This window comes from Mercenaria mercenaria, chromosome 5 (assembly GCF_021730395.1).
Source record: "Mercenaria mercenaria strain notata chromosome 5, MADL_Memer_1, whole genome shotgun sequence".
Lineage (NCBI taxonomy): Eukaryota > Metazoa > Mollusca > Bivalvia > Venerida > Veneridae > Mercenaria > Mercenaria mercenaria.
In genome coordinates this window covers 39845357-39869035 of record NC_069365.1, presented here as the reverse complement: position 1 = coordinate 39869035, position 23679 = coordinate 39845357, and the positions used below count along the sequence as shown (strand labels likewise).

At 34.3% G+C, this 23679-nt stretch overlaps 1 protein-coding gene across 9 annotated transcripts in view; it reads right to left on the bottom strand.

The window, feature by feature from the left end:
• Positions 1–460: 460 nt before the first annotated feature.
• LOC123556951 (amyloid beta precursor protein binding family B member 2-like) overlaps positions 461–23679 on the bottom strand; it is a 125176-nt gene continuing 101957 nt past the window's right edge. For 8 of the 9 annotated variants that reach the window (XM_045348069.2, XM_045348068.2, XM_053543271.1 and 5 more), the window contains 8 exons: positions 23273–23517; positions 22312–22398; positions 21189–21304; positions 20211–20284; positions 16717–16825; positions 15585–15653; positions 7601–7949; positions 461–7284 (listed from right to left, as the gene is read on the bottom strand). In XM_045348069.2, coding sequence (XP_045204004.2) covers positions 7638–7949; positions 15585–15653; positions 16717–16825; positions 20211–20284; positions 21189–21304; positions 22312–22398; positions 23273–23517 — 1012 coding nt within the window. In that variant the 3' untranslated portion in view covers positions 461–7284; positions 7601–7637. The remainder of the gene's footprint in view (positions 7285–7600; positions 7950–15584; positions 15654–16716; positions 16826–20210; positions 20285–21188; positions 21305–22311; positions 22399–23272; positions 23518–23679) is intronic. The other variant, XM_045348071.2, reaches the window with a different exon arrangement.

Sequence of the window (23679 nt, the reverse complement as noted above, 5' to 3'; positions counted from 1 at the left end):
GAGCAGACACGAAACTGTTAATGGACGGACGGACAGACAGACACCAGCGTCATAACATAATACATCCCTTCAGGCATATAAAAAGCTGTACAAAGAGCCATGGCTAGACTAGTTTTCAGCTACAGCGTATACATCTGCTTTGTAAGAAAGCCACAAGGTCTGAGAATTTCCGCCACTTAAAAAGTCAGTTCCCATCACTTAAGAAGTCAACTTCCACCATCTTAAAAAGGTCACCTTATACTATATGATGAATAACAACCCTGAGATGTCTGATGACTCTTGGTCAAACACTTTAAGAGATATGCACAACACAAACTGGAACATACAGACAGACAAGGGCAACTCTAGGTGCCTCCCACTCTCCAATTTTGGCGTGGAAGGCTGGCACTACAAATGATTCCGTATGTAAGTAGAGCTCTCGTTTAGTTCCAGAGGAAGCAAAACAAACACAAACACAAAATATGCTTACAGCAAGTTTACTCGATTCCCTTTATCTCAAAATTCTTACAAGCAGATATAAGCTGCTAAAAATACTGTTCAATCAAAAGTTTTCCTTTCGACAAAATTTATCAGATCATTTTGAAGGGAACATTCTATTGGATGAAAAGTGATTGCACAGTTATCATTAACCAATCGTTAATGTTGATACTTAAAAAAAAAAAGTCTGATGGCACAACACAACATTTATAATACAATAAATGGAAGAAGGTATTGTACGGAAGAAATGAACTTGACATATTTAGACAGAATTAATGTGCATCATATAATATGTGGTAAAACCTTGTTTGTGTAATTTCTAGTTCTGACATTTTTGTCCTACTTGTCAACTTATTAAGAAATGTCTCCAAAATTATTTGTTACATACCATAATAGTTTAACAAACAGATTTCAACTGAGTAATGTACATCTAAGAATAGGCTCAGCAGATCAGAATTAAAATAAATCAATTTCTTAACTGCAAATGGAGACTTGCAATGCTCAAAACTACTTCTACAGATTGTGTACTTTGAACTCTTGATCTGCAGTTATTAAATTCATATTTGAGTCCAGTCAAATACTACAGCATCTGATTGGTTGTTTCTGAAAATACTTTTAAAACTGAACAATAGCAGTGCTGCATTAGGAGACTGGTCTCTAAGCTTTTATAACATTTGAGTGACTAGTTATTACTGACTACGGCCTTTTAAACTTCTGCAAATTCCTCTATAATGCACACTAACTCATATCTAGCATGTAGGCAGAAGTAAGATTATATATTTTTGTCTGTAGGCAGATTTCCAATGCAAAAATTATGAAGAACAATCAGGCTTTGCACCATACAAAAAATCTTTGTAATCAAAACAGCTTTGATTAAATGTGAAATGCAAATAAATATTTTATATTGTAAAAGTAATATTCTTATGATATTAAAGCAGAACTGTACTTTTTGTGTAGCTTAATTCACATTCTATATTAAAATAACCTTTGTCATTTCTGTGCTACAATTACAAACATAAAAACCTATTTAAATACGTGTTAAAAAATTCTTTAATTTGCTTCTTCAAATGTACTGGCTAAAATATCTTTTGGTAAACTTTAGATGATCAAACATATAAATGATTCCTTTTCTGAAGTAAAAATGACAAAATTTATTAAATCTTTTTATATCCTACACAAACAGATGCTTACACTGCTATAATGTAACTTAGAAAATATATGTAGTAAATACAGAAGAGTAACTGGCCAACATTAAGCAAAGACTGAACATATAATGTATAACAGGCAAGGTTGTAAAATCAAACAAGAGCTGTCCATAAGACAGCCAAGCTCGACTATTCGAAATATTGTCACAGAAGCTGGAAATTATTACCCAAAATGTTAAATATCAAAAGAGTTTTAAGTTCAAAAGGGGACATATCAGAGTTATGGGACTTGATGCTATCAACTAGTTTTATAACCCCGAAGAAACATGTTAAGTTTCAATTCAATATCTGCATTAGTTTTGGGGATAGTAACTTGCATGTAAAACTTTAACCAGAATTTTCTAAGTCCAAAAGGGGGCATAATTTGCTCAAAATACATGTTAAGAGTTATGGAACTTGACCCAGTGAGGTAGGTAATTGATCTAGAAAAAGAATAAATAAGTTCCAAATCTATATGCCTTTTAGTAATAGCTGTATGTACTTGCACGCAAAACTTTAACCAGAATTTTCTAAGTCCAAAAGGGGGCATAATTTGGCCAAAATACATGCCAGAGTTATGGGACTTGACCCAGTGAGGTAGGTAATTGATCTAGAAAAAGAAAAAATAAGTTTCAAATCTATATGCCTTTTAGTAATAGCTGTATGTACTTGCACGCAAAACTTTAACCAGAATTTTCTAAGTCCAAAAGGGGGCATAATTTGGCCAAAATACATGCCAGAGTTATGGGACTTGACCCAGTGAGGTAGGTAATTGATCTAGAAAAAGAAAAAATAAGTTTCAAATCTATATGCCTTTTAGTAATAGCTGTATGTACTTGCACGCAAAACTTTAACCAGAATTTTCTAAGTCCAAAAGGGGGCATAATTTGGCCAAAATGAAGGTCAGAGTTATGGGACTTGGTGCTATCAACTAGTTTTATAACCCCGAAGACACATGTGAAGTTTCAATTCAATATCTGCATTAGTTTTGGAGATAGTAACTTGCATGTAAAACTTTAACCAGAATTTTCTAAGTCCAAAAGGGGGCATAATTTGCTCAAAATACATGTTAGAGTTATGGAACTTGACCCAGTGAGGTTGGTAATTGACCTAGAAAAAGAATAAATAAGTTTCAAAGCTATATGCCTTTAAATGATAGCTGTATGTACTTGCATGCAAAAACTTAACCAAGGTGTGACGCCGACGCCGACGCCAGGGTGAGTAGAATAGCTAGACTATTCTTCGAATAGTCGAGCTAAATATTTGGCACAATAATATTTCTTATATAACAAGACCATAAAACAGCCGATTTAGTTCACTGGCCGTCTTTATATCTTCATATCTACCGTCCAAATACACTGCCTTTGACAGTACTATACACGGGTTTTGCATTGTAATTTCAATGAAATCCATTGACCCAAAAGGTGGAAATTACTAAACCCCCGATTCATTTCTTAAACAGTTCCAGTAACACAGCTGTTGACTGTCAATGCATCCACTTACCAGCCTTGGATACAGGGGAGTTAACAATGAGCTTTCGTATCAAGGAACTGACGATCAATGAACCAAATTCCAACATTTTTATGGCCTCTGAAAATTAAATATATCAAGATATTCAATACAACATTTCTGAGATACTAAATGGAATAAAAATGTAGATATATATGAGAAATGTATAAAATGTGTAAAAAAGGGGTACAACCTAATAAAATTACACTGAAGCAAACACTCATGGTCAACAAAATGACTTTAATATTGTAAAAGTTTGAACATCAACAAAGGTTATACCACAGGACTCCGCTTCCAATAACAATGTCAACCATTAAACATTTTCAAAATATATATTTACAATGTATGAATACTAGTCATCTTGAAATCTATTTTTACTTGTTTGACTTTTGAAGCTTGCTTTTCAATTTGAACAAATAAAATATAGCCAATTACTTATGAAAGTATGTCAGACAAAAATACAGCATTACACTGTACGGTGTTAGTATGCCTCAACTTGGTGAAAAATCTGGCTATAAATTGTGTGTATCTAATCTTAATATATGTCACCTGTGATCTGTATGAGAGACTCCTCCAGAATGTTAGTAATTTAGTTAAAAGGATAGAAAAGGCGTTCAGATTCCAGAAGTTTCCCTGGTTTCTTTTTGTGTTTCGGGTGTAATTCACTCATATAAAGACACTTATCTGAATGTTAACTAATTTCAGTTGGAGAAATGGAGGATCAAACTCAAAACTTCTTGTTATGCACTCCAATATGTTACCACTGGACCAAAGTCTGCTCTTATTAGAATAAAGTAAGGAATTATGAGATTTGGTAAATTTAGAGTTAAAGAGTAATGTTTACAGCTATTATAATGGTAAAAACAAATCAGTAGCAATGAAATGGAAGCTAGATGAACTATTTCAATCCCAGTATTGTTTAAATACATACTAATAAGTTTCAAACCATTGCAACATCAGGTCATGAATATTGCGCTTCATCAAATAAGTTTCTCAATAAACTACACAAGTACCAGTAAATACACAACCAAGTTTTAAGCCCTTATTGCACCTTTTTGTTTACATAATCAAAAATTCTAATGAAAGAAAATATGAAAATATAAGTTAATCAGTATAAGCACAGATAAACTTGTAAGTAATCTGACATATAATTGGATGGATTCTGCAAGTCAATCAGAAGAATTTTGGTCAAAACACCACTACTGTAACTGGTTTAACCCTTTTCAAGAATACACACCTTTCCGGCTGCCATATATACACTACACTATTAAAACTGCAATTTGGTGCAACATTGTAAAGTAGTAGCCAATTAAAGGTCGGCTGTTGTCTGTTCTAGGTAGCTGTATATACATATTTTCTAAAAGAAGTGTTGGTTTGTAACTGATAATATATAAATGAACTTTATCAGGTGAGTAAAACAAGTTGTGAAATATCCGTAACAATAGGAGAATTGGTAAATTTTGTTAAGAAATATAGGTTTAGAGTTTGGGGTAAATACAGAAAATATTGCAAAAATTCAAAAAACATGAAATACACAAATATCTGCTTGGCAGGCTGTCAGTATAAAGCAAGCGTTTTATATACATAAAGCAGGAATGTATTCAACAGAACCTGTTCAATGACAATACAAAATGCATAAACTTCAATACATTAACAAAGATATAAAACAATCAACTGTATAAATAAGTCATTTTAACGAAAATCTTAACAATACTTGCTAGTGGCTTTCTTCATAATTATATATAGTTCACTCCAATGCAAGCTGTATAGTGTAATACTGGTAAAGCTTCATAAGAAAAATATATATTGCAAAAGTGTTTGTTCCATTGCAGCTTGAGGCAGTGTTTAGACAGAATTTCAGTTTATGTAATGGTGGGCATTTAACCTAATCAGTGTTCCTCTATTCTGCAGTGTTCCTGTATTCTGCAACAGTACAGACTTGTTCTTTGCAAGTAACTGACAACTTCTCCACATGACTCAGACATGGAGGACAAAGACTTTGGACGTATTGTCTTCTGTCATAGAGAACATACACCTTGCCCCAACACTGAACCTGCAACCTCTTGTTTCAGTGATTCTTGTGATTTATTTACCGAGCCACCCTGGCAGGTGCACATGACATCACATGCAAATTCGTGACCACACTTCATTATTTGACATTTAAAGTCTAAATATATCTCCTTCTGTGAAACTATGTACACTACACATTGACTGAAATTTATTTCCTGTGAATTACATAGGTTTCAAAGGTTTTATTGGAAAAGGGAGACAACCGATTTCTTACAACAAGTTACCAACATTTATCATCCAACAGTTATATAACTTAAACAAGAAAAATCACAGACTTAACAGTAACAGTTACATCATGTATGTGATAGACTAAGGATCAAATAAAATATTCACAAAGAAAACGTTGTATCTTCACCAAAGTATAGAATAAAATATACCTTAAACTTCATCAAATTTCTTTTGAACTTAACAATCTTTATCAGCTACAAACTTTGTATCATTTATTTGAAGTAAAAGGAAGGGTATAGATGAGCTGCACCATGAGAAAACCAACATAGTGCATTTGCGACCAGCATGGATCCAGACCAGCCCGCGCATCCGCGCTGTTCACTAACAGTTCTTCTAATTGCAATAGGCTTTGAAAGCGAACAGTATGGATCCTGACCAGATTGTGCAGATGCGCAGGCTGGTCTAGATCCATGCTGGTCAAAAATGCAATATGTTGGTTTTCTCATGGCACGGCTCAGATGTTCTTTATTAAACAAAAATATTCATTATATTCAGAAAAAAATTGCAGTCAAATTCTGCAAGAAAACAATATACCAACACTGTGGTTTTATTTTATTTATGTATTATTTTCATATGCTCAATTTCAGCTACTTCACAGTGGTGGCCAATTATGCCAATTGTAAGTCATTTCCAAAATATCACAAAGTACAGTATTGAAGAATGTAATATCTGTACCATTAAAAAAACAAACTCTAGATAGTTACTATATGTACAAAGTGACACACTTTCCTATATACTGGAGTATTTACAGGGCAGTCAATATACTTGTAGGCAACACATCTCTTACAATACATTTGGTGAATTGTATGTACTTTGAAATAATACATTATACATATATGTATTTTACACATTTCAAACCACTTTATCAAAATGAGTGTATTTCATCAGTGTCACAACAATATGTTTAAAGAGAAATCGCTTCACAACTTTTGAGTACAAATGTCTTTGACATTAAGTGACAGAAAACCATTTTAAGTGTGACTACATGTATCTCAATGGGTTGAAAAACATATCAAATCTTCAGTTTTCTATGGCATTGTAGATAATGTAATACTGTAGGTGTGACAGTATATTTGGAGAACAAGTAATTTTTTTTTTTGCCTAACAAATATCTTTAGCTCTGGTAAAGCTGTTCTTTGGTAAACATATATGAATATAAGCATTGTTTTTTTAATGATAGCATTTCATCTAGTTTAGCAAAAAAACTTCCACTGCCCCTATGCCCCCCACCACCCAACACACCAAAAGAGAAGAATTACTTTCCAGTTCCTGTAAATTGAAAAATATCTTATCAACATATGTTTTGGTCATCTTCAATGCAAACCATTTACAAATTCTGCAAATCTAGATGAACATCAAACAATTTATTTCATGAATGATTTATGATGAGTGAGAAAGCCTTGTGTCTTCAACATATACTGGTATTCGCATAAGCATAGATAAAATTGCATGTGATCTGACATATGATTGGATGGATTTTGCTTGCAAATCAAGAATGACACTGCTACAATAAGCAATTCTTGTACAAGTTCAAACGTACATGCATTTCAACTCATCAAATTATTTGGTGCTTACAACTTTTCGCAAAGGTTACAAACTGTCAAATCGTCACATGACCTCTTTCTGAAGTTCTATGACCTTGACCTCTCAAAGGTCAAAAACTGTCAAATGATCATCATATGACCTTTCTGAAGCTCCATGACCTTGAACTTTAATCCTCTTTATCACCTACACAGACACGATCTGTGAAGATCTTCTGGATGATTGTTGGCGATTTTAGTGTGGTCATCATATTCTTCAAGCCAGCTTTCACACCCTGTAGAATGTATATATAACAATAATCACAAAACTTCTTGTAAATTGAAAGACATGTATATCCTACACAACCCATAATTAACAACATCACAATGTATTTTCAAAGGAAGTAAATATAAGACATGAAAAATTTACAACATCATGGAAAACACCAAGAAAAGGTAAAATGTGCATAGAATTTAGCAAAAAAAAGTTTCTTGCAGGAGCACATCCCTTACAACACTGAATACCGGTACCCACAGAAACAAAATTAAGCAACACATTCTTTTCATAAAATCACAGACACTATACTGTTACACTAAAGCAATAAAATATACCTAAAACTTGTATCTAGAAGACTAAATAATAGAACTGTTAAGATTCTTGTTCCTGTTCTTGTCTCTGGTTATTTTCCACCTGCTCCGACCGCCTGCTCCGGAACGCTGTCCATAAGTTTGATACACTCTGAACTCCTGCTTTTACACCCGACTGCATTCCATGGACACCAGTCTTTAATCCTGCACTTACAGAATGTACACTGTTTTTCATTCCGTTCTGTACAGTGTTTAATACGGGTTTTACCGAACTGCTGACCTTCTGTACCCCTTGTTTGACCTCTGTCTGAACAGTGATCAGGCTCTCCTTCAGTGATTTATGCTCCGTGGGCGTGTCATCTTCGTCATCAAGCTAACCAAGTGAAAATAAACGAAAAAAAGTGCACAAAAAATAAACAAGTGCATAGAAAACAAAAGCTACAATAAGGTGTATACAACACTAGGTACAGTTTTTTTTTCTAGGATATAACAGTGATAGATAAACAGTACAGTACTGTGCATTGAGGCGAAATTCTTCTAAAAGATATTCTAAAAGATAGTCGACAACCTTGACTTTTTACCTGGACAAATCAAATTTCATTAAATATCTGTGACGGTGTTGGCCATATATATGGTACATTTAAGTACAGCTGAAGGTCTTTATATTTCCAAGGGTATACATGTATCTAAAGGAGACCAGGTACAGAAACTTTGTGTAATTTTGTCAAGAAATAAACTGTTTAATAGTGGTATTGTCATCCAATATTGCCAATTAATGTCCTTAATAATTATCATTTTGTTTTTGCACTTGGGCTAGCATCTTCCACTTGATTTCATTCTTGCATTGGCTGCAAGTTTTTATATATTTTTTGTTGTTTTATTTTGTTCTGGTTCAAATGCCATCTTACAACATTTCACTCAGTTACCCTAACCAAAATGGGTGCAGGTGGGGGGCAAGTGATTCTACGTCAACAAGAGCTCGTCGAACATGAAATGCCCCCTTTGATGCATTCAATCTATATAAACCATGTGACCCCCGGGGTGGGGCCATATTTGACCCAAGGGAAATAATCTGAATAATCTTGCTAGAGGACCACTAGATTGTTCTTCATACCAAATATCAAAGCCCTAGGCCCTATGGTTTTGGACAAGAAGATCAGAAACCGTTTAACTGTTCCTGGCCACTGTGACCTTGACCTTTGACCTAATGACCTCAAAATCAATAGGGGTCATCTGCTGGTCATGGCCAACCTAACTATCAATTTTCCTGACACTAGGCCCAAGCGTTCTTGAGTTATTGCCCGGAAACCATTTTACTGTTCCTGGTCACTGTGACCTTGACCTCTGACATACTGACCTCAAAATCAATAGGGGTCATCTGCTGGTCATGACCAGTCTCCCTATCAACCTTTGTGACCCTAGGCCTAAGCGTTCTTGAGTTATCATCCGGAAACCGTTTAACTGTTCAGGGTCACTGTGACCTTGACCTTTAACATACTGACCTCAAAATCAATAGGGGTCATCTGCTGGTCATGACCAACCTCCCTATCAACTCATGATCCTAGGCCCAAGGGTTCTTGAGTTATCATCTGGAAACCTTTTTACTATTCAGGGTCACTGTGACCTTGACCTTTGACATACAGACCTCAAAATCAATAGGGGTCATCTGCTGGTGATGACCAACCCCCCTATCAACTTTCATGATCCTAGTCCCAAGAGTTCTTGAGTTATCATCCGGAAACGGATTGGTCTACATTCCGATCGACCGACATCTGCAAAACAATATACCCCTCCTTCTTCAAAGGGGGGCATAATAACCTTAACCTCACTGGAAATGGTTGCCCCTGAATTTTATGCAAATCTAATACAAGGTACAGTGAATCCTTAAAGAATAGGGAACAAATATATAACCCTTTTATTTGAAAGGTTGGAACAAATTTCCAATGCTTAATACAAGAGACCCAAATGGGCCCAAGTTGCTCACCTGAAGATGTCCTTGACCATCTGACCTTACTTCTAACTAAGTTAGGTGATCATCATTTAAAAAGTTCATGTAATTGAAAATTATTTTAAGTTTTTTATCATATTTTGGCCCAAAAATGTGTAATAATTAGAACAAACTTCAAGACAAGAAGTTCTTTTTAATTTTTACCTCTGGTGTCCCCTTGAAGAAACCAAGCAGAAAATTTGAATAAATTTGGGAGAGGACATTACAAGGGTGCTAAGGGAAATGAAGTTTGATGAAGATCACTCAAGCAATTCATTAAAGTTTTTATTTTTATTTTTTAGCTATAGTAGTCATAAATGGGGCAATAGCCACCACTTGACCATACATCTACAGATGAGCAAAAAAAAAAGACAATTTTTCAAAAATACAAAACATACAATTTACACCAAGTGTGATCTAGAACATTCATGCAACAAGAGATCACAGAGTGATCTTGGCGCCCACCAATGTGCCATTTTCGAGTGTTCCAAATTTCAAGACTTACTGACTAGCTCAAGGTCAAATTTCATTTCCGTACACAACACTGTGCAATGGTCCAAATTCGAAAGCTGTAGCCGGAGTAATGTGAAAGTAGGTCACTAGATCAATTTCAACGACAAATTTCTTTGTACACAAAACTTTGCATGTGCAACAAGTTTGAAGGCTGTAGTTTGAGAAATTTGGAAGTAGGTCACTAGGTCAATCTTAAGGTCAAAGTTTATTTCGGTACACAAAACTATGCAAGTGGTCCATTTGAAGGCTGTAGCTTGAGAAATGTGAAAGTTGGTCACTAGGTCAAAATCAAGGTCAAATTACACTTCAGAACACAAATCTATGCATGTGGTCCAAATTTAAAGCCTGTACCTTCAAAAATGTGAAAGTAGGTCAATGTCAAGGTCAAAGTTTGTTTCGTTACACAATCCTATGCATGTGGTCTAAATTTGAAGCCTGTAGCTACAGAAATGTGAAAGTAGGTCACTAGGTCAATCTTAAGGTCAAAGTTCATTTCGGTACACAAAACTATGCAAGTTGTCCAAATTTGAAGGCTGTAGCTTGAGAAATGTGAAAGTAGGTCACTAGGTCAAAATTAAGGTCAAATTTTATTTCAGAACACAGAACTATGCATGTGGTCCAAATTTGAAGCCTGTACCTTCAAAAATGTGAAAGTAGGTCACTAGGTCAATGTAAAGGTCAATGTTTGTTTCGGTATACAAAACTATGCATGTGGTCCAAATTTGAAGGCTGTAGCTTGAGAAATGTGAAAGTAGGTCACTAGGTCAAAATCAAGGTCAAATTTCATTTCAGAACATGAAACTATGCATGTGGTCCAAATTTGAAGCCTGTACCTTCAAAAATGTGAAAGTAGGTCACTAGGTCAATGTCAAGGTCAAAGTTTTTTTCAGTGCACAAAACTATGCACGTGGTCCAAATTTGAAGGCTGTAGCTACAGAAATGTGAAAGTAGGTCACTAGGTCAAAATCAAGGTCAACTCATGTCAAGGTTCATCTTGCCACTCAAAACCATACATTTGGTCCAAATCTGAATGTTGTAGGTTATTGACAAGAAGATTTTAAAAGCTTTTCCCTATACAAGTCTATATGAACCATGTGACCCCCAGGGCGGGGCCATATTTGACCCTAAGGGGATAATTTGAACAAACTTGGTAGAGAACCACTACATTAAAAATGCCAAAGCCCTAGGCTTTGTGGTTTGGACCAGAAAATTTTCAAAGTTTTTCCCTATATAAGTCTATGTAAACCATGTGATCCCCGGGGCGGGGTCATATTTGACCCTAGGGGGATAATTTGAACAATCTTAGCAGAAGACCACTAAATGATGTCACAAACAAAATATCAAAGCCCTAGGCCCTGTGGTTTTGAACAAGAGGTTTTTCAAAGTTTTTCCCTATACAAGTCTATATAAACCATGTGACCCCCATGGCGGGGCCATATTAGACCCAAGGGAAAAAATTTGAATCATCTTGGTAGAGGACCACTAGATGATGCTTCATACCAAATATCAAAGCCCTAGGCTCTGTGGTTTTGGACAAGAATATTTTCAAAGTTTTTCCCTATATAAATCTATGTAAATTATAGAAATAAACAAAGGGCCATAACTCATTCAAAAATTGTTGAACCAGTCTGATTTTCAGGGGGACACAACTAGGGTATCAATACATCATTCTGACAAAGTTTGGTCAAAATCCCCTTGGTAGTTTCTGAGGAGATGCGATAACGAGAAATTGTTAACGGAAGGACGGACGGAATGACGGACGGACGGACGGACAGAAGGACGACGGACCACGGACGCAGAGTGATTTGAATAGCCCACCATCTGATGATGGTGGGCTAAAAATACAACACTACGCAAGGGCTGAAACAAATTTTAAACAATAAATGCAACTTTTTTATGCCACGATGTCAACCAGAATGTCTCAAAGAAATACATGATTTAACCCTTACCATGCTAAATTTCTATAATGAACTTGTCCATCTTTCAGTTTGGACAGTACCATTAACTGTTAAAATGGGTGCATACCAAAAAGATACTAGCTGAATGGCGAACAGTGCAGATCATGATCAGACTACACGGACATGCAGGCTGATCATGATCTACACTGTTCGCAAAGGCAGAATCAATTGTGTCCAGCATGATAAGGGTTAAAAGCTTGAAAAGTGTTAAACAAATGAGCTTATAAATAGAAACTAAACAGTACTATACAAAATAACTGAATATTTGACCAGCAGATATGAGAGTTTTATTTCATTTATTATCTGATTACTTCCCTTTAACCAGACTTCGCTTTATTTATAAATTAAATTCTTTCAAAATTGTTCAAAAGAAAAGCTGTTACACAGTCAAACATCATTCACTTGAACTAGAGCATAAAACTAGACCATACAAAATTTGTGCGACGTATCGGCATTTCCAGCCATTTAGCAATAAACATTGTGTGGAAATTTTGCCAGGACCTTACAATGAGTTCGTACGAAGGGTGTTGTTAGAAACATTTGAGTTTGAGCAAACAGTTTGACTGTTCCAGTATAACTATAAAATTGGGTAGACAGCTTAATCACTTTCAAATAAACATTTGAGCCGTGCCATGAGAAAACCAACTTAATGGCTTTGCGACCAGCATGGATCCAGACCAGTCTGAGCATCCGCGCAGTCTGGTCAGGATCCATGCTGTTCGCTAACGGTTTCTCTAATTGCAATAGGCTTTGAAAGCGAACAGCATGGATCCTGACCAGACTGCGCGAATGCGCAGACTGGTCTGGATCCATGCTGGTCGCAAAGCCACTATGTTGGTTTTCTCATGGCACGGCTCATTTCATGAATCACAGAAGAAGATTGTAAAAAAAGCTCCATTTGTCATGTCTCATCTAATGATGTATCCATCCCTGTAAACAACTGTCTCACTCACTGTAACCAATCTTCCCTTTATTTCAATATTCATTATCATTAATAGATGCATTATAACTGTTCAAGCAAACCTTCTGTAAACAATATTTTAATATTAATCACAGTAAAGAGAAATAATCCTTGAAAACCCCTGACAAATCATCTTTGGCATATTACGCAGTTTTTCTCGAGCTGCTGTTTGGTCCACCTATTCTGTACTTTTGTTATTAAGTGTTTACAGGAATATTATACATAATTTTAAGTTTTTAGTCTATTTTGGACAAAAATATGCTTTAAATTGCATTTTTTTTTTAAATTTGTTTGTCAATGGCTTGAGGATACCTAGTGTTTCATTGTGTTTCAGAAAAGCCGTTAAAAAAGACAGTTTTGGCCATCACATTACTGTATCTTCAACATTTAAAAAAATCCTCCTACCTCCACTGAAAATGTTAAGAAAGATGTATCATTTATATTTCCAAAGAAATACTGAAAACCCCCGATACAGAAAATGTGAATCTAACACCTAGTTTTTTTCTCTCATTTCAGGCTTAAAAATTTAGATTAATGTCATTCATTCCTCTCTCTGTGTTTATATCCTAATTTATAGTTCCATAGGAACTATTTTACAATATTATCAAATGCACTTTCCTCTTACTATTACCTGGGAATGTTTTATGTGTTCAATTTATCAAAACTTGACTGTGATTAATTTTTTAGTCATTATTACAGATAGAGTAAATAAATACAACAGATATTGATATGGAATTCATCCCAGATAAACAGCGTAATGTTATTGTAGTTATGTGTAATGTTACAAAATACAAAATGACATGTCACAAAGTCATTTTGTTATTGTTTTGTGAATTTGTCATTACAGCCAACTCCTACATGTTTGCGCCAATTTTTTTGTGTCAATGTTTTTCGAAACATAGGACAATTTTTTTTTCACTTTGTAATAAAATTGGTTCAGGGAGTTCTACACGTTATATTTTCTTTAAAAAGGTTACTATCAGTAGACTTGTAGGACACTATCTACTGAATAAATCTAGACATATAAAATATTTCATTTTACAATGTACATTATATACACCAACAGTAGCATTGGAACATTGATGTCTGTTTAGCTTGTTTCTTATCAGTCATATTCTAGAAATACTGCTGGTTGACTGACAAAGCATAACAAGGCAAAACATGTTTTGACAAAGCTGTGTTAGTTTGTGAATTTACTAATTGCCATATCAGTGTACTTTTATATCATACATATAAAATATCAAAATAAATAACTATCATTGGTTTATGGTCCTCCCTTTAAGTAGTTAAAAATATTTTTAATTAATGTAGTTTTGAGACTTTGAAAAACAAGTTTTTGTTAAGTTAGTCCTGAAGAGAACTGAGGCAAGAGATACAACTCAAAAATAAAATCCCTTCAGCACCCGTTCCACTGCAAACTTAGTTCAGGCCACAATGTACATCTCTGAAGCCTGATCTGACTGCCTTTTAATTTAACAAAGTTTTGATCTTGTTCATAAAGTGCTTCTTGTTTAATGTTCTTCAACATGTGTTATATCACTGTATGATCAATTCCTTTGTGCATCAATTGACAAGGCATGAAGAAAGTCAACATTCTCTAAGGACAGTTAAATTTCTGGGAAGATAAGATTGCAAACATTTTCTGTCATAAATTCTCTTCCTATCTTCCCTATTCAATCTATAAATTTTATATATCGAAGTTCCAATCTAACAACAATTTTGAAATAACAAAACACTGGAACTCCATTACTTCACATGTGCTATTTATCTTGACGTTAACAATCCCTTTTGTTTTAAAAGCAACTTCATAACAAATTATTTTCTGTCTTGATGTTTTTAGACAATTGTCAAGCATTTTTGAAACACATATGTATCACTATAATTAATTTCTGAAGATCTATAAATATTTTCTTACTTTAATAGGCACCCTAACCTGAAAAGACTGAAACTACAAATCAAACCCCTTGTAAGACTTGCAAACTATCTTTATTACCATACATAAAGTGAAATCATTAATACCGAAGGGGGACTAATTTTTGTAGATTTTGTAGTTGCAACAGTTCAAGAAATTTAACCCAAACAAACTTTAAAATCCAGGAATTTATGTCCCAAGAAAAGACAATTTTGCCAAATGATAAAATTTTATACTCACAAAATCAAATCATTTCACAGGATATGGTAAATATGCTGACTTTTTTTAGTTATATTATTGTTGATATGTTATTTTTCATGTCACTTCTATCTTGTGATTGTTAAAAAATGTGCTTCACAACTGCTGTGCTTATGGCTATTATGCTTTGTAATATTTACTAGTGTTTTGAATTTGTGTTTCGGTTTTCCGCAAATATTAGCAAAAATAACACCATTGCAATTATTTTCCAGTCAATAGTATTAAGGACCTTGAATTTAGAATATCACACTGAAGGATGGTAACATGTAAAACCTCGTCACCTCAGTGCAAGAAGTGGATAACTGCATTGACTTAAAGAAGAACTTATTCACTTTTTGCGCTAAGGTGACGACCTCTTCCAATGATGTTCTTTTTTCTTCAAATTTTCAATATTTTCATTAGACAGAATGCATAGTTACCCTATTTTTCCTTTCTTTCTGTTTTCCAAGGTAACGATGCTGAGCATCCAAACACTTCTGATATCTTAGCTGAAAGAGACAAACAAATTTTTAAAATACCACACAAAAGGCATGTAATCCTTAACTCATTTTCATTTATAGTTTTTTTCTTGAATACAATTTGTTTTCATTTGGAGAGGTTGTATGGCATGATGTCATGTCAGGCACAGTCAAGCATCTGGGTAGAACCACAATCCTTCAGTGAGTCAGCTAAATGGCTTCCTCGCTTAAAAGAATTTTACATCACAAGTTAGGTTTCAAACCAACAGCAACGAGGAGCAAAGTGCTTGGGTGAGCTAAAACCACAACAGCAGTTATGTCATTTAACCTTTACCCTGCTATATTTCTAAAATGGACTGGTCTATCATTCAATTTGGGCAATACAATTTATTATTCGAAGAGGTGTTCAATGAAAATTTACTAACTGAATAGCGAACAGTGCAGACCATGATCAGACTGCACGGATGTGCAGGCTAATCTTGGTCTGCACTGGTTGCAAAGGCAGAATCAATTGCCACCAGCAGGCTAAAGGATAAGCGTCTGTCAATATCATATTTCTACAATTACTTGCAATATCATCTTTCTGCATATGATGACAAAGAAATAATGTTATTTCAATCACTAACTCCTACATTATTTTCCAATAATGTAACCAAAGTCACTCAAGAGAAATGAATTTAGGAAAATGCAGTAAATCTAGTACTGAAATTTCATATATACACATATCTCTCACTGTCTAAGTAAATGAGATTTGATGAAAATCATTATAACAGTCAGACCTGCACTAATCCTTACCCTGCTAAATTTCTAGAATGAACTTGTCCATCTTTCAATCTGGACAGTACCATTAACTGTTAAAAGGGGTGCATACCAAAAAGTTACTAACACCTTGTGAACAAAGACCACTTTCCTCTTAAGACCACTACTTTATTTCTCATTTAAACACTAACAGAGTATTTTAACCTGCAAAGCAAGACCAGTTTTTGGATCTTCAACAAAATCCTTGGTAGTCCACAATTCCTGTGGTATCTGTTCAAAGGAAGTCTTTAGCCAAGAAATGTCTGTACTTAATTTGAGGAAATTGTTAACAAACCTTGCAGGCAGCCTCTATGGTTTTACATAGGACACCAGCATTCGGATCACTGTGGAACACGTGTACATAGAATTTATCCTCAGCCTTGTGAACAATAAATGCGCATAATCTGCAAGACATAAAAACATAACATAGCATAAGTTATATCTGAAAACTAGAACTCTGCTGTTAAATGAAACTACCACCTTTAAAACTGCTTACACCAGTTATGCTCCAACTTATGATTTATGGGCTTGTGGTTACAGCCACTGACTTATGGCCAAAGACCTACAGTCAATGACATTGCATCATTTGATCTTCACTGCCGTGTGTTCAAACCTAATTCAGGGTGAACCTAATTCAGGGTGAAGAACTCTTTTACCAGTGAGAAATATGTCAAGTTGAGTGGCACCTACAGTCTTACCAGTTATCAAAGTTACCATATGACAAAAGCAAAACAAAAAATATTGCCTATTACTGTACTAATTCAAGTGTAACATTTAAATTTTGTTCAAAGTATCCTTGAAATGGCATTTTTCTGGTTAAAATTGTGATGGAAAACCACCTGCCATCATTGCAGAATAATATTTCAAGTACATTGACCTTCCACAACATGCTAGATAATTTCTTCTCCATGAATATCTCAAACATTGATTGACCTTATGAAGTACAGAATGTTTTTTACAGAACCTATCTGGTCTACGATCTAACTAATTTTCTGCCAATATGGAAGGACACATCTAACTTGACTGTATCAAGTCTATAATCTGGTGCTCCCTAGACAGTTCTTAGGATTTATCCATCAGTTATACCGTAACTTACCAAATGAATAAGTTTGTCTAATAATACTAGACCAAAAAATCCTCTAAATATACTGTACAGTCATTAATATATGTGGAGGAACACTTTTCGTGGATTTCGTTGTTACATCAATCCATAAAACTAAATCCGAAAGAAGTTAAATTTTCATTAACTGTAGTTGAAAGTCCCAGAATTCATATCCTCACGAAGTACTGTAAAAACACATATTATCGCTGGGTCAAAATTTTGAGAATTTGAAATTTTGAGTATGTTCGCGAGGTTTAATATTCGCGAAATTGTAAAAATGGTATCTTACATGAATTTGAATTACACTAATGGTAAATATTTACACGAGGATTAATTTTCGCGAGATGTAGGTCCTCACGAATATAGCGAAAATTAAACCTTCGCGAAAATTTCTGCTTTTACAGTAGCCATTTTTTGCCAAAATTATAAAATATCATGCCTACAAAATAAAATGATTTCACAGCAAATAAAATAGTAGTTTGTGTTTGAATTATAATGTTGTTTTTTTTATTTTATGTTGAAGCTGAATTGTTTTGTTAGAATTTTTACAGATTTGATCAAAATGTAATTATCATTAATTACAAACACTACTTGAAATACTGTAGAATTAAAATAGGAGAAATTCTAAATACTTGTCTTCATTAAACTTGGCAAATTAACAAAACAATCGTGAGATCCACTAAATATATTCATTAGAATTAAGGAATGAAGTTAAAGGAGTTCATCACAATATTTTGTGCGCAGCTCAATCGCGCAGCAAGCGATATCTACTGTAAAGTTCAGAATTCGCCGCAGAAAGTGCATAATTGTCGGATATGCAGCGCACTCGCGCAAAATATATCGTATATACTGACAATATAGTACGTGCATCCATATTTTACCTTTAAAAGTGATGGTGTTTTATTGGAGGAGTAGTTGTAGGAAGTGCTCGAATCGAATACATTGTGGACAGCCAATTTGAAAGTAAACTATTTCGTCCAGTAATGATGCAGCCAACTCCAAGTCAAATAAAATTCCAGAAAATCTTAACGTAGATATATCTCCTTCAAGTTCAAATGTGACTTCCTAAAAATGTTGTTATACTTTTTGTGTCCCATCCCGCATTTCACGTTATAAGACCAGAGTTATGGCCCTTGATAGTCAAATTGTACATAAAGTGTCTAAACATTTGTGTCGCATGTACCTCAAAATTATATGTGCCAAGAGTCATGAAACCACACAAGAATTAAATTCAGCACGCGAAGTTGTGCACCAGTGCTTTTATTTGAGGTTTCACTCAATAAAAACAGATTTATGTCCCTTGACGTGGTCAAATATATACATAAATGGGATGTGAAAGCTTGTATAGCACGTATCTCAAAAAGTATTTGACCTAGAGGCAAGCAACCTTAAAGGAGCATTATTCCGCATGTGAGTAAGAATATTGGTTAAGGAACTTATAATAACATTGTGCAATTTGTTTTGTAAGAAAAAAAAATGTTCATAATTTTTAGGTGGGTGGGGTAATGAAAAAATACTTTTGTGGGTGGAGTGAATATTTTTTAATTTTTCTTGAAAACAAGCACGGGTCGATGTTATTTTTTTGGTTTAGATTTTTTTGTCATAGTTCTAGCTTACATAATATAAAATATGGAAAAATTCTGTCCGCTAGATTTTTCATATCATTAAGAAATACTTCGTGTTTTTCTCAGTTTCAGATACTTTCGACATCTGTCAAGAGTAATTTTTCTGAGTTAATATATCTATATGTTGACATTTTATGCATAGTTATAGTGGTGTTATAAATTCGGATGCATAAACAGTAACATCAGAGTGAAGCTTCGAATAAATAATTGTTTGCGGTAGTTTTATTATGACATGTATGTACTGTTTCTTCGGACAAACATACCGATTTGGTGTTCTTAATATACTTTGAGTATTGAAAAAAGAAGCACGGGTACCCATTATTTTTATTTTTTATTTTAACTTGTCATACATCAATCTATAAATATGCAGAGTTACAAAAAATTCTGTCCGCTAGAAATAATTGTGAAAAACATCTTTAAAATAATTCAAGTTAAACAGCCCTTGCACAAGCTCAAATTATTTAACTTGAACACACAAGCTCTCTCAAGCAATTTATGTTGTCCCTTCCATTTTTCCTTACATTTTCTACACTAAATAACTGACCTCCAGATTTTGGCTAAAAAAGATCTTTGTTTAAAATTGAAGTTTGGTCATATTATGATCATTAGAATATGAGCTTTTGTACTAAACTATCTTTAAAATGCCAAAAATGCCAGAGTCGGGAATCAAACTGGGTCACTGCTGTCTTTATCAATACATCGCAACAGAATATGTATCTAACGACCGTTAAATATAGATATTTATAATTAAGGCAGTTTACCTTGAGTAAAGCTTATCAATTTTCAGTGTAAAAGTTAGTAAAAACAACTAATTCTCATGTGTTTCCATAACATACAGTCTTCAGTAATTGAGTTTCAAAGCTTTCTTAAGAAACATAGCATTAATTTTCTGATTCCTAAAAAAAAAATCTTTTTTTTTTTGTTGTCGTACTATCTTGGGGCCAGTGCCTTTAAAAAACTGGAATATCTGCGACATTCTGTTCATACTCTTGAGACCTTGAGCATTCAGTATTTCACTGTAATTGCATTCTGAACAAGTATAAATTTATAAAGTGTGCTTACTTGACATTGGTCATACTGATTCCCATGAAAGACAAGTATCGCACTCTACACTCCTCTATCTTACTGTCTGGATTCTGGAAAGAAAAAACACATCAAAACCAACACCTTTACAGACAGCATGAGGCTAATCTCCTCTCGCACAAACCCTTAACTTTACAGTGCAACCTCTATAGTGAACACCACTGCAAAGACAAGAATGTTTACGTTACACAGTTGTCTATCAAATAATCAAGGCCTTTTTAATTTTTATTGATTGATTTATCACAATTAAGAGTTTACATGTACAGGAACTGAACCTCTCCTGCATAAGCCAGTAGTTAAATATCAAAGCATCTGAAAAATGAACCATCAAAAATCTGAAGATAAACCACACAAGCTCCATAAAACAAGATGATAAAAGTTATGCTGAACTTCATTCCTCTGAGTAGCAATGAATCTGAAGTCAAGTGCTTATTTGAAGTCACAATGTTTCTCTCACTGGTGTGTGAGTTAACCATTGTTAATTGTAGAATATACAATGCTAGTCTTCCTTCTTTGCTTAACTGACAAAAAAACGGAGCCAAGTTAGAATGTTCTATACATGTTAATTTAGAATCTTATCTAATGGGTAAGAAATTTTTTCCCTTTCCTGAGATGTGTTCACTCTTTTGAGAAAATGTTAACAGGGTTTATATTATAATAATATATATTTCACAAAAAAAAAAAAAACATGGCTTGATGGATTTTTGCTCATGTATGATACTAGAAATGAAAACAGACTTTTGTTACTGAAATTGTTTTGAGTATTTTTCTGAGATCTAAGGCTAACATGGGAGATAAAATGGAAAAATAAAAATTGAAAATAAAAAAATAATTTTTTAATTTTTTTTAATGGTCATGTGATGTTCAGGGTCACATAGTATGCTGACGGCAGTCGTTAATGTCATGCAAAGGGAGGTAATTGCTGTTGTGAGATATCAGCACTGTAGTTATACATACCCCATGTTCTGCTATAGTTATGGTAGATGGCGCCACTGCCACTCCAACATATCGCCATTTCTCAGGCGGAACTTTCTCTACCATTTTATCTATTGCTGAATTCAATACATCCATTCCTTTAACATAAAAAACAACACATAAATAATGATATATGACAAGAAAAAAAACATCTTTTTTAACACATACGTGACACTTTCCTTAGCATTTCTCGTAACTGCATTTTTATTTGGCGGTGTAGCCACCACTTTCCCTTACATCAGGAGATACTTCCTGTTTTGAGGTCAGCCTATAAGGTTTTCCATACTTCTCTCATAGGAAAACAGTTACTAAATATATTAATTTGCTTCCCTTGTAAGAGTTAAATCACCCTTTGTTTACTTGTTTCATCCATAAGGTCTTGTGTAAAAGAATTTACCTACTATCATTAAAAGGAAAATACCATATCAACAACCTTCCCTATTTGGGAAATAGGAAAACCCATAGGCTGACTTCCTGAAATGTTATGCCTATGTTTTACTATCTTCTACACAAAGCCACAAATCAGGCAATTATTACAGATTGCATAACATCAGATAAACAGTATCCAAACAAATCAAAAGATTAGAAACAAATTTTCAGCATACATCACCATCTATTCTTATTCAAAAGCTCTTAAAGAATGCTCCGACATGAAATAATTCCTAACAACAGAAAACAAAAAAGCTTCCCCTCACACCAATCTAAAACCCAAAGACCTTGAAATGTTATGCCTATGTTTTACTTTCTTCTACACAAAGCCACAAATCAGGCAATAATTACAGATTGCATAACATCATATAAATAGTATCCAAACAAATTAAAAGATTAGAAACCAATCACCATCTATTCTTATTCCAAAGCTCTAAACGACCTCTCAGACATGAAATAATTTCCCAATACTAGAAATCAAAAAAGCTTCCACTTTAATATGACAATCTATAAGACCTTAATAGTTGCAAAAACAGCTGTTTTGACAAGACTACCCCCCAAGAAAAGAATATATTTCTCCATATTTCCAATTCATAACCATTTATTCACTGCAAAAGATATCTTCTGACAAAAGATATTCATGCATCGGAGAAAAAAAATCTGCAAAAGATTGTACCTGTCGGTTTGGATACTAAATCAGATCCTACATAATGACATCTTAGTATCTTCTTCGGTTCCTCCATCGGAGTTGGAAATGATGTATCTGCAACATGAATAATAACAGTAATGACAGACTGCATACCTTAAAGTATAAAGATTCCTCTGGGAACAATTAATATGATACTCGAGATAACAAATACATGAACATTTCAAAAAAGGCTTTTATAATCTCATATTTTGATACCCAACATAATTTGGCACTCATTCATTTTCTTGATCTAAATAATCTGTTTGCCTGAGCAAATCTGTCAAACTTTCAGCATAGAGACTAAGATCTGTTCTTCAATTTCAATGCATGAGAACTCTGAAGACCTTTCTTTCAAACTCATAAGTCATGTTCCTTACAAATACATTCAGTGATAGTCATATTTCACCAGAAAACAAAAATATGTCCCATGAGGACTTATACAGCAAAACCCATTTTGGACAAATCAGTATAATTTGAACAATTTTCGTAGTGGGCCACCCAAGGACATTTGTAAAATATTGTAAAATAATTCTATTATCTGGCAAGCAGTTTCTGAAAGAAGATTTTTACAGTTTCCATTATATACATACAAAGAATAATAAACCACACTGCTTGGTGGCCCCGTTTTTTGTTGTTGATTAAAACAGTATAAAATGAACAATCCTGGTAGAGGGCCACCCAAAGAATGTGTATGTGAAACTATTTCATTATTGAACTAGCAGTTCAGGTAGTGCACTTTAATGTTCTGATTTTCAAAATTAATGGTTTCACAAGAGATGTCCTCTGAAGGAAAGAGTGAATGGATGGACACCTATTGGCCAATACAGCTTACCCCAAATACTTCATGAACTAAAAAATAATCCTGAAACATATTAAAATTTAGCAGCTCTTGGTGTTTAAGGGTAATGTCTTAATTCTTTATGGTAAACAATAACAGAACTGAACTTACTGGTGTATAAACTCTGGAAGGTAACTTTTTCCCCATTACTTTGAGTGGTTACAGGTTCAATATTTGGCAAGTCTGTGGGCCTGGTGAGTCTATTGAGAGCATTCTGCTGAAGGGTTCTCTCCATCATAATCTTCTTACAGATGTCTCGTAGTGTGTTTGCTATGTGACGTGCTGGTGTGTCACAACGGAACACGTGACACATGTAGTTCTTGGATAGGTTGTCACGTGCAACATACGCAAAATCCCTATAGAAAGAAATAGTTTTTAAAATTCATTACACCAGGTCCTGCACTTATTTAGCTTACCGGTATTTGTTTTATTTTTTGAGTAACCCAAACAAAATTTAGGTTATATGTAAACTTTCAACCTTAAATGAGTCAAGAAACGCCCCTGGCGCCCACCAGACA